At 39.1% G+C, this 14576-nt stretch overlaps 2 protein-coding genes across 2 annotated transcripts; one reads left to right on the plus strand and one right to left on the minus strand.

The window, feature by feature from the left end:
* Window positions 1-1689: 1689 nt before the first annotated feature.
* Window positions 1690-5127, plus strand: smim28 (small integral membrane protein 28). The gene is made up of 2 exons (XM_079338017.1): window positions 1690-1861; window positions 4202-5127. Exons 1-2 carry the CDS (start codon window positions 1760-1762, stop codon window positions 4622-4624), a joined length of 525 nt encoding a protein of 174 aa, XP_079194143.1. The 5' UTR covers window positions 1690-1759; the 3' UTR covers window positions 4625-5127.
* Window positions 5128-8905: 3778 nt separating this feature from the next.
* LOC306820203 (alpha-lactalbumin-like) lies at window positions 8906-10769 on the minus strand. The gene is made up of 5 exons (XM_079337970.1): window positions 10607-10769; window positions 9608-9796; window positions 9435-9498; window positions 9173-9211; window positions 8906-9042 (listed from the first exon to the last, which is right to left on the minus strand). Exons 1-5 carry the CDS (start codon window positions 10761-10763, stop codon window positions 8973-8975), a joined length of 519 nt encoding a protein of 172 aa, XP_079194096.1. The 5' UTR covers window positions 10764-10769; the 3' UTR covers window positions 8906-8972.
* Between the last annotated feature and the right edge of the window lie 3807 nt (window positions 10770-14576).

The following is a 14576-nucleotide window of genomic DNA, read 5'->3' on the forward strand; positions in this document are numbered from 1 at the left end:
TTACCTGTTTCTTGATGGGTCAGAAGTTGGAATCAGCAAATTAAAAAGAATGAGAATGGAAGATTCTTCAATTTCTACTTTGTACGTTTTGTTAGATTTTAGTTAAGATCCTTATCAATACATATTAAAGTAACTCGATGTGAGTAATCCAGTGGATAAAAATAGTGCACACAGAATGTATTTTGTATATTGGCCAGCCAAGTCAGAAAAGTCCGGATGCACCTCTTCAACCGAACACTGAACAATGTGTATGACATGTATTTCAGGTTTACTTGGTTGCAAGTTGTCAATTATAAGGTAGCCCCTCACTAAATCTGCCCTTACTTTATGTTCTATTCAAACCTTAATGGGACCATAATTTACCAAATGAACATCATGCTGTACTGAGGAAGTCTGCTTATGAGAGCAAACAATATTGCTCCTGGCTAAAAATAAGAAAAATGCTATTTTTAGGCACTTTGGCAGGTTTTTTTTGGCCACATCCAATTCTTATGTAAGGTTGTGTCATGGTATGGTTTTGTTTCTGGTTCTTCTAGTTTCATTTAGTCCTTAGTGTGTTTCCTTGTGTTCTCCTATGTTGCCTGTTAGTTTATTTCCTGTCTTGTGTTTTAAGTCTAGTCATTAGTGTTTCCTGTTTTATTTTGTATATCTGGTTTTGGTTGTGGTGTCAGTGTCAGGTTGTACTTTGTACTTGTCCTCAGTGTTCTGGTCTTGTGTTCTTTGTTCCTTGTGTTTCCCGCCTTCCTGATTACCCTGATTCCTCACCTGTCTAGTTGGTCTCACCTGTGTCCAATTACCCCTGTCTATTTAGTCTCTGTGTTTTTCCTCAGTCTCTTGTCAGTTCATTGTATTGTCATGTATTGTCAATGTCTCGTGGTCTGTCATCTCCCTGCTCCCTGTGTTTTCTCCGTCGTGGTTTTTGGATTTTGGTTTTTCAAAGTAAGTTTTTGTTTGCCTTTTTGTTAATAAATTTTAGTTCTCTGCATTTGGGTCCTCCTCCCTGTTTCCTACACCGGATCGTGACAGGTTGAGTTATATTTGGAAGTATAGATAAAATCAACTTTACTAAAGAGAGAAGTGAAGATTTATCCTCAAACAAAACATTTGTGTTTTTTGTGGTTTTTGTCCTCTGTGAAAACCAAAAAAAGGTTTTGGCTCAAGGCTTTTTATGCTCTTTGTACTGTTGAAGAACAACACATGCACAAACATACAGACACACACACGTAAACAAGCACACCCGATGTACCAGCTGTGTTATTTTACAATTGATGTGTTTTAGGTTTTATTCCTCAAGTTTGTTCCACGTGCCAGAGATTTGATCTGAGTAGGAGCCACGCCTTTTCCTGGCAAACAGTGGGGACACACACACACACACACACACACACACACACACACACACACACACACACACACACACACACACACACACACACACGCATAATGATATAGGGCAGCTGCAGGGCTCTAAATCCCATCATTGGCCTGAATCCTGTTGCTCTGCTGTTGCATGTGCCGGCATGTGAGCTGCTTCTTAACTCCAAGCTCCTCCCGTCAGGCTCCATCACCTCCCACCTCAACCACGACTCCCGACAACCCCCCCCCCCCCCCAACCCCCCTCTGGTACAGCATCCATTCCCTCAATGTTTTCTGCTCTGTTTACTCCATTGGACAACAACTACTGGGGGCTTTAGTTGATCATTATTGTTTACTCTATAGACGAAAGTTTCCCCATTGACATACCAACCACATCCAATTGGGCATGATGCGGGTGCTTCTGGATAGCAGCTGGATGAGGTTTGGACCTGCAGGAAGGGGGTCTTATGACTTGGTGACAGGATCACCTACAACACAGGACAAACAGGTGTGTAGTTCATTTCTTACCAACACATTAAGAAAAAAATCTGTTTGTTTCTTTAAGGTGTTTTTAAGATGAACACCAAAACCTAAAAGAAACCTTGACTATCTGATATCTTCAGACACCTTGGTGCCTTTAAAGTAAGCTAAAATAACATATAATAAATGTTCTATCTTTAAAAATACAACAACCAAGTTCATACAGTAAACAAATATGTTAACAAGAGAGAAAAGATGCACATCTTTAAATGAAATTCTCGTCTTTTTTTAAAATCACAGAACACATAGAAACAAAAGAAAATCTTTAAAAGAACTGCTAAAAATGTTTTTGTTAAAAAGTAATAGAGTTCCAGTACCAGACATGTCATTTGACCTGGAAAAAAAACAACGAAAACAATATGTCCTGCTTTTATTCTTAAAAACAATTCTCAATATTACTGCTCTGTATTTATTTTGATTTTTTTTATTAATTTAAGCTTTCAAGTTAAAACTATGTAGGGATGAGATTGTTGCTAAATCTGAGCACATTTACTAAACTAGGCCTATAGTTTAGAATGAAACAAGAAAGTTTAGCGTAAACAAAACCTACTTTGCAACTGGCCTCATCAATTTAACTTATTTCAGACTTTTTTTAATTTCAAAAATTTTATTTAAAAAAAAGGCGTTTTCTTCAGCATACTGTTAAATCTTTCAAGAAGATGAGGACGATACCTTATTAATCCCTTTAGAGTATATTCAGTTTTTCATTCTTTCATTGGACTTTTTCATGAATACACAAATACACAAACTCAAAGACAGTCATAACATGTACTAATACAGATGTTAGAGTGATGGGGCTTCACCTGAGCAGTTTGTCATCTGATGCCTTGCTTAAGGGCATATTGCCAGTGCTCAGGAACCAGCCAAGATAGCAGTTTACTTAATGTGGACTGTCCCCAGTCTTTAACCAGTGACCATTCACTTTCCAACCCAAGTCAGTTCCTATGATTGAGCTACTGCCAGCCCATCATAAAAAATGACAGAGTAATAAATGAGTCTCATCACTAAGGGTCCTATTTACTTTGAAAATCATTAATCATCTTAATCATCATCATTAAGATACATCAGTGTTAATATCAGTCTGTTTTACAGCCACTTAACAGTCACTGGAACTTTTTCTTTGATTTGTTTGGCAATTTAATGTTAAAACAACTGGTAAACTAACGTTGTTCCTCTTTCATCTCCCAAGGGAATAGGATAGATAAATACAACTAGAATATGATTGAATATTACCTTTCACATTGTGAAAAGGACTATGTTTAAAAAATAAATAAAATCAATCCAACAGTGAAATGCAGTCAAGCACACAAACATAACCACCCATAACAGTTTTTTGTTTTTTTTAAAAAGTTAATAAGAATCTCCTTCTCTCCACTCTTGGTAATCACCCAAATTTGAGACAAAAACATTTTGGAATCTAAACATGGATCACAAACCAGAAATTACTAGAAAATACTCAACATTTCTTATGAGGAATATGTTTGGACCTGCACAAGGAAAAACATCTGGATTTTCTGAAATGATACTAAATCCTAATTTGATTGATATAAAACAGAGGGTCTAAAAAAAACCCAGTTTGTGCAAAAACATTTCAGGACAGCAACATTTAGCATTGAGCACTCAGACAAATTGAGACAGTCCTGTAAACAGTCCAGTCCTGCTGGGGAGTATGGTGTGCAGGGTGTTCAGTTATCCAGGCATCATTAACTAATTGATAAAAAAAAAAAAAAAAAAAAAAAGAGTCTGAAGGGGAATGTGGGCCATCCTCAGCTCATATGAGTATGCTGTTCTCTCAGGGCTGTGGGGGTGTAATTGGACCTCCCCTCTGCGTGATAAACAGCCCAGGACCTTTAAAATGCAAACAACTTTGCATGAAAGGCGCTTTTACTTTTTGTAACTTGGAGTTTTGGGGTGGCAATGTTTCTAAATAGAGTATTATTTTAAATGCAGGACTTTTACTTGTAACAAAGTATTTCTAACTTTATAATAGGTATTTTAAATGAGATTAAAATAACCTAAAAGCAGCTATTGCACTAACACACTCATTCAACATTAAGTCTATGCAAAGTCATCCATGTGTATGTGACATACGTAAATTAAATGCATATGAACTTTATGTAATTTTGAAAAACCTAATTTATTTGAAGTTTCATTTTGGATTCACATGAGACACAAGCCACTGTTTTGTAACTGTCATTGAGATACCAGCTCACCATCTGTTGTAGACAAGTTATTTTCCATATATCACTATATTCACTAATATGGAAAAAATAATTACAACAAAATAATATCCCCATAAAATCTCCAGGGCCGCACATGGAATGAGTTGGACCTTGGAGATGACAGAAAGGTGGAACTGGTGGTGTACGTGGTCCTCCCTGTTGTGTCTGTTCTGCTCCTGGCTCTCCTGGTGGGTCTAATCTACCGCCGGTGTTCCCGCAGCAAACTAAGCCTGGCCAACATAATTGCTCTAGACCTCCACAACACAGAGAGCAGTGCAGAATTCCTCTCCTCCCTGACAAGGAACGCAGAACGCCACACCAGTACCAGCTCGGATGGATCTGATGGAGTCTTCGTCATGGTTTATCTGCCTCCGCCTTATGAGGAAACACTCACCAAGATTACCCGAGCTGCCAGCCTCTCCAGCTCCAAAGACGTGGAGTCAATAAAGATTGAAGACTTGGAGGCCAAGCTGTGTCCTGAGCTAAAGTCTAGTGGCAGATTTGTTTAAGGGTGTGTCAATGGGAAGTGATAAAGACTTTATAACTCCAATATTTAGTGGATTGGATAGGGTTTGCCAGTATTCATAAATCATCTCTGCAGCTCTTCACAGCTTTTTAGCCCCTTTTCTCTCATAGTTTTGTTTTATGGTACATCTCCCTTTCTGGTTTAGTCTCTCTACTGTCATCTACCTTGTTTTTAAAGCATGGAACATTTATAACCAAGCAGTCTCTGATAAACCCAATGTATTCTACCCACTCAGCACTAAAGAGAGATACCAGATAGATCCAGCAGATTATCGGATTTAGTTGGACTTCATAGGGGAGCAAACATTTGTGGTGGGGAAAGCTATCATTTGCCTAACATGCATTAGAGAGACATGCTGTAAACACACCTTAAATAGGAAGATAATGTTTATCTTTGGATGTGTTAAAAAGTAAATGTTTATGTGTGAAATTGTTTTGGAATTCTTCCCTTGGTGTCCAAATATAAATTAAAGTGATTTTAAATAAATTCTGTGTAGCTTTTATCACTTTACAAATAAACAGAGTAAAACAGGATACCATGTCTCAAATCTAATGAACACTGCATTAACTTACATTGTGTTGTATAGTACTCAGAGTATAGGTCAAACAACAACAAAAAAACAATAAAGTTATCAGCTTAATAATGCATTTATGCTCATTTTATGATTTATAACTTGCAAATATACATTTAGATTGTTGCTTTATGGACCTTTTCAAGCACATCTTCAGTTATTATATCATACTGGTAAATATGTTGTATGACTGTATAGTTCTGAAATATACTGATCATATGTTCTCCATTATGTTCATAACAACTCTTTCATACAGTGGTTTGTATTTGATACTAATTAAGAGAGCCTGCTGATTATACCATTAACCCAAATCATGACTTCCTTTATCTTCAAAAACTGCAGATAACATGTGCTGTTATGTTAACCAGTCAAGGTTTAAACGATACTTAATCTTAATTAGGGAATCATAAAAAAGAATCATAATTAAGTCTAAAATAACAAATCAAAGCTGTATTGAAGTGTGAGGGGGGCAAAACAAAATGCAGTACGGAACTAAATTGTCATACATTTATTTGGTTTTAAAAAAGCCCAGCTGATGATTATGGGAATATCATTTTTGAAGGTATCTGGTGGTACCTTTAAGTATCTAAAAATAATCATTTTTCACGCAGTAATATGGCTTGTTAAAGTATCATCTCAGTGGTTAGAATTCATCTTGGGATAATAAATGCCTGAAGCACATTTTATGGCATTACATCAAGCAGTATTGTGATATTTCACTTTAGGAGAAACATGTCATCCTCATACAAAGGAAATTCAGAAACTTCAAGAAATCACATAACAGAAGTATATTATGCAGATCCCCATTTTTAAACTCACCTATAGTCTTACAATATTGGATGCTCATACTATATGTGGGAAAAGTTTCAGACCATGAGTTAAACATACGTTGGAGTCATCCCAAGTCTGTGGAGTGCACAAAAGATGTAATAGTTCCCACATATGAAAGAAAGACTTGATCTCATGCATACACATTCACATGCCACCAACAAAGCAGCAGGACCAACTTGGGGTTAAGTGTATTGCCCAAGGACATGTGGAGCTGCGGATGAGGATGATTAAGAAGATACTTAAAACTAATAGTCAAAGTACCTTCAGTTAGAATTTTTCAGAGCACTTTCATAAAACTAGTTTGTCTTTTGTAATTATGGAAGTTATCTGATAAAAAGTAAAAACGTTTAAGTAACCTGTGCTTGGGAGAGAAGATGCTAAATGTTTTGTAATTCTTCCCATTTTTTCCGGAAAAGGACTCTAATATTGCGTCATGCAATATTGTTAAGATTAAATTGATCTCATTCCCATCTATCAAACTCTCAAGATATTTCACTTTTCATATCCCTCACCTTTACTTAAAGGGAAATGGTGGCTATATAAATAAACCAAAATACATTTGGAACAAAAAATGTTTCTTTTTTCTGTCTGATGTATGATATATGAACTGTATAAACTGAGGGAGGTGAGGACATTCATCCTCCAGATGGCAGCATATGATCACTGTTCATTAACAAACACTCAACATCCCTCCTTTTGAATATAATTACTTGTGTTTAAATATTCTCTTAGCACTCTATATTATATCATTACATTTGTTACCTTTAATTTGTCTTTGCTCTTTAGTTTAACTGTTGGCTGGACATTGGGTTTTTCTTTCTCAGGCTGTAACTTTGCCTTATAAACCCCTGTCCTCAATGCTCTCCCTGCCTCCTCATTGGTCAGTCCTTGTGAAAAGTATACTACGAGTAAATGGGTCAGTTGGTCAACTTCCAGTGACATTTGGCTGTCACCTGGCAAAAGTCAATATTTTATCACTTTTTCAAACCTATTTAACACAAGCAGCACATTATTACTTCATTTGATGGATGGAAATCTGTAGTTTTAGTAACATCTTTTTGAAAAGGTGAAGATATTTTGTTGGCCTCTGCACGCTGAGGATTCCATGTCTCACTGTGAGACTGGACATTATGTGTAATGAGAACTAATTTAAATTGCCTTAAGAAGTCTCGAGTGGATGCGACTTCCCTTGTTCACTGTATGACACACCACAGCAGGAAAATGCTGTATGTTTCTCATCAGTGCATCAACAAAGGGTGAGATCTATCAACCGTCATGTGATCCATTAGCTACTGCTGGAGGAAATCTTCAAGGTACTGCTTGTCACTATCTTTAAATTCAAGTTACTCACCTCTCCTTTTCCATCTCCAACATCCCATTTTCAAGCCCAGCACAGTTTAGCAGATGGCTGTTCCGTCATGAGCCCGGGTCTGCTGAAGATTTCTGCCTGTTAAAGGGAAGTTTTTTCTTGCCACGCTATGACGGATTAAGCTGGGCTCTTATAATATAGCCATAAGTAAGGTCCTTTACCTGCTTTTTGTAAACATAACGATGAGCATGGTCTTGTTACCTGCTCTTTTGTTTATGTTAACAGACAAACAGTAAGGTCCTTTACCTGCTTTTGTAAAGTGTCTCGAGATAACGCCTGTTATGAATTGACGCTATACAAATAAAGATTGATTGATTGATTGATTATTACAAACAAACCATGAAATACGTGTTTCACACGTTTTCTTTGTTATTATTCACTAAGGAATCATTTGAAAAAGATAAGTGAAGAAATTTACATTAATTTCTCTTCTTATGTCTCTGACCTATATTCACCTGTTTTGGAGAAGTCCCTTTACTGCTGTTTTCTGGTAAATTGTAAATTCTTTAAAACGTAACTTAATGATGTGCTGTTTGTGTTTATGAAGTCTATATCAGAACAAAAACATTATATTATCAAATTTCATTATCTTAGCTAAATTTTAGATTAATAAACATACATTTTGTAACAGCCTAAAACCTTTAAAAAATGTTCTTACGAACTGCAACAACAGGCTATAAAAAAGTATTCAGCACACTTCTTACACAGCAGCCTGACTCTAGGTAATCTGATTTTTATTTATTTCAGTTGTCAAAACTTATTTTTTCTTTCTTTCTTTTTCTTTCTGTCTTTCTTTCTGTTTTTCGTCTTATTCAATGCTTAATTGTATTATTATCGTTTTTATCCACTGTTCATGTTTTAAAGTTTGCACACAAAAAGTGGAGCATATTAACTGGTTGCTTATATTTATATATATATATATATATATATATATATATATATATATATATATATATATATATATACACTTTAGTTTAGTTTGAGCGTTCTTGAGTGTTGAAGCTTCATGGATAATTTACTTTGTTATTAGAAAAAGTAACATGGAGGGTGGCAATAAGATACCAAAATAGTCTATGCTTTAGAGCAATATGCTTAAACATAACCCCTTTTTTTTTTACCAAAAGAGGCTGTGAATTTGACTGTGAATGTGATCGTTTTTGATTTATTATAGTTTGCATTAATGTGTTGTTTATGTAGTAAAGTGCTGTTCAGTACAATATGCTTTTCTGCTGTGATATTTAAGGAATAGCTTTCCACAAGTTGTAGTACTGTAGTTATATTCAACAAATGATTCTCTTTGGATGTTTAATCCTAAATACAACAGTCTATGGTTTAATAACACCAACAAAGCTAGTACTGTTGCTGTGGCTTGAAGTGTGATTATCTTTTAATCTTCAGCATGACCTGTGCCCATAGAGGAACTGTTCAATCAGTTGAGTGATAGAAGCAAGAACACAACAGAAGGTGCACCAAGCTGCAGTTTATTGAAGACATGTATCAACAGTAGGCTACTTATTTAAGGAAGGTCAATCCATTATGAGACGTTTAAAGGGACATTGATTATAAGCAGTCAGAGAAATAATCTGAGGCTTTTATATCTTTGCACTCTCCGTGGAAGATGAGCCTGACCCTGTAAGAGAACAAAAGAGAACAACATTCACTTAATGTCTTCCACTGCTGTTTTTATTGTCATAGTATTCATTAATTATTTCATTTTAAATGAGCACATTACCCAAAGCACATGTAATGTTGGAACTTACATTTTTTGTAAATCCGGGCTCATCCAGAAACCTTCTTCACTGTGAAAAAAAAAAAAATCCAAAATAGAAATTAATTTCACATTTCATCAGTGGTGGAATATAACAAAGTAATAATCTATTGATAAGCACCAGTATTTCATTCAAATTACATCAAAGTGTAATTCAAGAAACAGATCTGTTTAAATTAAACTGTTGATGTAAAGAAGGGAATGAGTTGGGCTACGACAAAAAAAATATGGCTATAAGTTTGAGATCAACTTACCGAATCTTTGTGAGGATCTTTAACAGGCATGCAATGTCATCACTGATGTCGTCATCGAGCAAGTCTGAAAAGAAATCATGAACACATTTTTATTGTTCCCACCTCAAAGGAGAGAGAGAAATTAAAGAGAACTGATTATGATGCAAGGATATAAAACAAACATTAAAACTCACTGTCACAGTCCATCTCACAGATGTTTAATGAGTTTATGTGGTCCTCCCTGCAGACCACCTTAATGCTGAGCTGGAAAAGACCATAAAGCATCCAGTCCTCTTCCTGAGTTTGATTGTTGCTGGGAGGAGGAAGGCGGTGGTTCATTGCACCAGTGTCATAACCAGATGCAAACTCAACAAAACAGGCAACTGAAAACAATGGAGAGAAAATATACTCAAACTGACTATAAGCTCCACAAGCTGGGAAAAATATTTTTTTGAAAAAAATTTGAAAAACACCCACATATTTTTATATACAGTCTGTATCGTATATATGCACACTAATTGGCCAGTATAAGCTAAACCAATGTTTTATTATTTATATACAGATGTTTTGCAAAAAAAAAAAAAAATCTCAGATGCACCTACAGTTCAAAGGAAATTAAAAAAGCCCCACACACACACGTCACTACTGTATGAGCAGAATTTTTTTTAAGAATATAGAGTTATAAAGTTAAGGCAAAAGAGAGGGGTATTTAAACTGTTTGAAATGAGAAGGATGGGAGGGGGGAATTCTAGCTTATTGTGTTTTAATAGAATTTGTGTTATTTAAAATGAAATAATATATATGTTTTAGTGAATGAGCTTTAAACATCTTCATGTCTTTAAACAAGGGTTAACTTTAAAGGTAGGGTGGGTAATTTCCTCCAGATCCACTTTTGTCAGTTTTTGGTTTAAACTGTCTTTAGGTCCTGATTAATAACTCATGTGCTCTGAAAAAAAAATAAAAAAAACGAAAAACATCTGTCATCTGTAGCAGTTGTAAACATGTAAAAACTTTGACCAATGTCGGCTCTCGGTACACATTTTATAAACCAATCAAGCCTCTCTATCCCCCAGCATTCTCATAATCAAAGCAATCAGCAAGTGTGGGGATTAAGTATTACCATTTCAATTATTACCATGAACAGTTGTAAATTGGATTTTTTCTAAAATATAACAGCAACAACGAGGACTTACTCTCAGCCACTTTGTTCTCTACTTGTGTTCCTCCTGTTCGTGTCATGTCCATTAGGGTACCAATTGGCATCATCAGCTGGTCCCTTAGATCACATTTTGACACTAGTTTTCCTTCAGCTAGACTGAAGCTTAAAAGAAACACCAAAAGCCCCCTCATCCTTGCTCTGACTGTAAAATCACATATGACATATATGACAAGATACATATACTGTCTACAAAGTTAGCAGTGACCAATCAGAGAGAACTAATACTCCTTGTTCTCCTCAGATAAAGGCCACTCCCAATGCTCTGGGAGAACACTTTGTGTTTCCAAATGACACGCTTTGTGCTAAAGAGGTCAAGAGAGGAAAAATTATCCGTCTACCTAAAAAACATCTTTTCTCTTTTACAGGCAACACCTTCCTGTGGCTGAAAAGATCAGGCCAGATGCAAAGAAGGTGAAATGGATTCTCTTTCCCTGTCATCATAAGATATGAACTATATCAGAGGATTGGGTTTCAGCCCTGCATGACAGCAGTGAATACACTGTGTGTATCCCCAGGACAGCTGTAACATGAAGCTAAACAAAAGGGAGAACTATACCAACAGCAAAAAAGCAGCAACAGTGAAGGTGAGCAGAACTTACTTTTTCCACCATGGAGGCTTTTAATTTCATTTTAAGAAGATTTTAAAACTAAAACTGTTATGCTTAATGATAAAACCCAATCTAATATTGTACACTATAATGGTTCCTTGGCACTTTTAGAAAAAGTCACACACACAAAAAAAAAAGCAAATAGAACCTTTTACATTTGATTTCCTCTATATGTCTGTTTCAGCCAAATAAACCAGACATACTTGAAGAACTTTAAGGCTGTATCAAATGCACAAAAAAAGCTAAGACACAAGAATACTATTACACAAAACATTATTGCAATGAACACTTTTGATGACTTGCAAAAAGCTGTTTAAGAGACTGTGTCTATTCCCGAGGATGCAAGATTGGTGATAGACCCTTGCAATGTTCCATCACGTTTCAGGCACACATGTACAAAAAAAAATCCACAAGGCCGGTTGGACATCTCCCCATTTTTTATTAAGACATGTACTAAAAGAACTGACATCAACTTTTAGCCCTATTTTCCAAAAAGCTGAGGACTTGTGAACAATAACCTACCCTCTGGAAAAAGGGATCAATAAAGTATCTATCTATCTATAAACGGAAAGGAGGAGGACTCGCGCTGTTTATTAACAACAGATGGTGCCACCATGGACATGTTACTGTGAAGGAGGCAACGTGCAGCAAAGACATCGAGCTGCTGGCGGTGGGTCTCCGTCCTTACTACATGCCGAGGGAATTTTCTCACGCGATCGTGGTCTGTGTTTACATTCCACCCCGGGCACACGCCGAAACTGCGGGTGACGTCATCCACGCGACCACCTCAAGATTACAAACGCTGCACCCGGATGCTTTCATCGCCATCTCAGGGGACTTTAACCATGTTACATTGAACCCCACACTACCAGACTTTCACCAGTTTGTAAGCTGTCCCACCAGGAAGAACAGGACAATAGACCTCCTGTATGCAAACGTGAAGGACGCCTACACTGCCACCCCCCTACCACCTCTGGGTAAGTCCGACCACAACCTGGTCCTACTAAAGCCACAGTACAAAACTATGATCCAGAGACAACCGATAACTACTCGCACCTTCAGAAAGTGGTCTCCTGAGGCAGAGGAGGCGCTCAGAGACTGTTTTGAGACCACTGACTGGAGTGCCCTACAAGAGACCCATGGTGATGACATTGAGGGGGTCACACACTGCACAACTTACTACATGAACTTCTGTATGGACGTTGTGGTTCCCACTAAAACTGTGCGCTGCTTCCCGAATAACAAGCCCTGGATCACCAGCGATGTCAAGGAGATCCTTAACAGGAAGAAAAGGGCATTCAAGGAGGGAGACCAGGCAGAGCTGAAGCGTGTGCAGGGGGAACTCAAGGTCAGACTCCGAGAGGCAAAGGAGGAGTACAGAAGGAAAGTAGAACAGAAGCTGCAGCAGAACAACATGAGGGAGGTCTGGGAGGGCATGAAGACCATCACAGGCTGCAAAAAGAAAAACAACAACGCAGAAGACGGGGACCCTGAGAGAGCAAACCAGCTCAACTTGTTTTTTAACAGGTTCGACAGCCCCGTCGCTGCAGCCAGTGCCTGTCCCCCCAGCACCCTTCTACACACACCCCCCCTCTCACTCCCCCCAACACCTCCACCAGAACAGATACAACCTCCAGTGACAATCCATCCCCCCTCCCCCCCACCATCACCAGAGACCAGGTGAGCAAGGAGCTGAAGAGACTCCGCCCCAGGAAGGCAGCAGGCCCAGACAAGGTGTGTCCCAGGATGCTAAAGGCCTGCTCTGCTGAGCTGGGGGAGCCACTTCAGCATATCTTCAACATGAGCCTGCGGCTCGGGAAGGTTCCTGTGCTCTGGAAGACCTCGTGCCTCACCCCTGTCCCCAAGAAGAAAAACCCCAGTGAGCCAGGCGACTTCAGACCAATCGCTCTGACATCCCACGTTATGAAGACCTTTGAACGGCTGCTGCTCCAACACCTCAGACCCCAGGTACAACACGCACAGGATCCCCTGCAGTTTGCATACCAGGCAAAGGTGGGCGTGGACGATGCCATCCTCTATCTTCTACACAGGGCTTACTCTCATCTGGACAAAGGGAGCAGCGTGATGAGAATCATGTTCTTTGATTTCTCAAGCGCTTTCGACACCATCCATCCCCTCCTACTGAGAGACAAGCTGACCGAGATGAGGGTGGACTCGCACCTGGTGAGGTGGATCACGGACTACCTCACAGAGAGACCACAGTACGTCAGACTGAAGGACTGCACATCTGAGACTGTGGTCAGCAGCACCGGAGCACCACAGGGGACCGTGATCTCCCCTGTCCTGTTCACCCTGTACACCTCTGACTTCCAGTATAACTCTGAGCTCTGCCACATGCAGAAATACTCGGACGACACTGCGATAGTTGCTTGTGTCAGGGATGGACAGGAGGAGGAGTACAGGAGCCTGATCAAGGACTTTGTGACGTGGTGCAGTGACAACCATCTGCAGCTAAACACCTCCAAGACCAAGGAGATGGTGGTGGACTTCCGAAGGAACAAACCACATCTAGAACCTGTTTCCATTGGCGGGGTCGACGTGGAGGTGGTCAGGACCTACGAGTACCTGGGGCTGCAGCTGGATGACAAGCTGGACTGGTCGCCTAACATGGACACTACCTGCAGGAAGGGACAGAGTCGTCTGTACTTCCTGAGAAGGCTGGGGTCCTTCAACATCTGCAAAAAGCTGCTGCAGATGTTCTACCAGTCTGTGGTGTCCAGCGTCCTCTTCTATGCAGTGGTGTGCTGGGGAGGAAGCTGCAAGAAGAGGGACGCAGCACGCCTGGACAGACTGGTGAGGAGGGCCGGCTCTGTGGTGGGCACAGAGCTGGACTCACTGGTGACAGTGGTAGAGAAGAGGTCTCTGGACAAAATGCTCTCCATCATGGACAACACACACCACCCTCTGCACAGCACCTTCACCGGGCAGAGGAGCATGTTCAGCGACAGACTGCTGTCACAGCCGTGCTCCACGGACAGGCTCAAGAACTCTTTTGTCCCCCTGGCCATCAGATTGTACAACACCTCACTGTCACGGCAGGGAAGAAGCACACAGTGAACCCTGAACTCTTTTTTTCCTGTCACTTTTTTCTCATTCCTCATCTGCACTGCTGACCTCAGAGTCAGCCTCCAGTTGGACACTTTAATGCATATTGATAGTCACCTTACTGAGCACTGGTCACTCTAAAGATAATCACCCTAATCATGTCTGGTTTCATCCTACTGTTGTGTTTAGCTACATCTGTAATGGTTGACATGATCACCCTAATTAGGTCAAGTTTCACTCTATTGTCTTCAACACTTAATGCTAATCTGC

The sequence above is a fragment of the Symphodus melops genome, assembly GCF_947650265.1.
Source record: "Symphodus melops genome assembly, chromosome: 2".
NCBI lineage: Eukaryota > Metazoa > Chordata > Actinopteri > Labriformes > Labridae > Symphodus > Symphodus melops.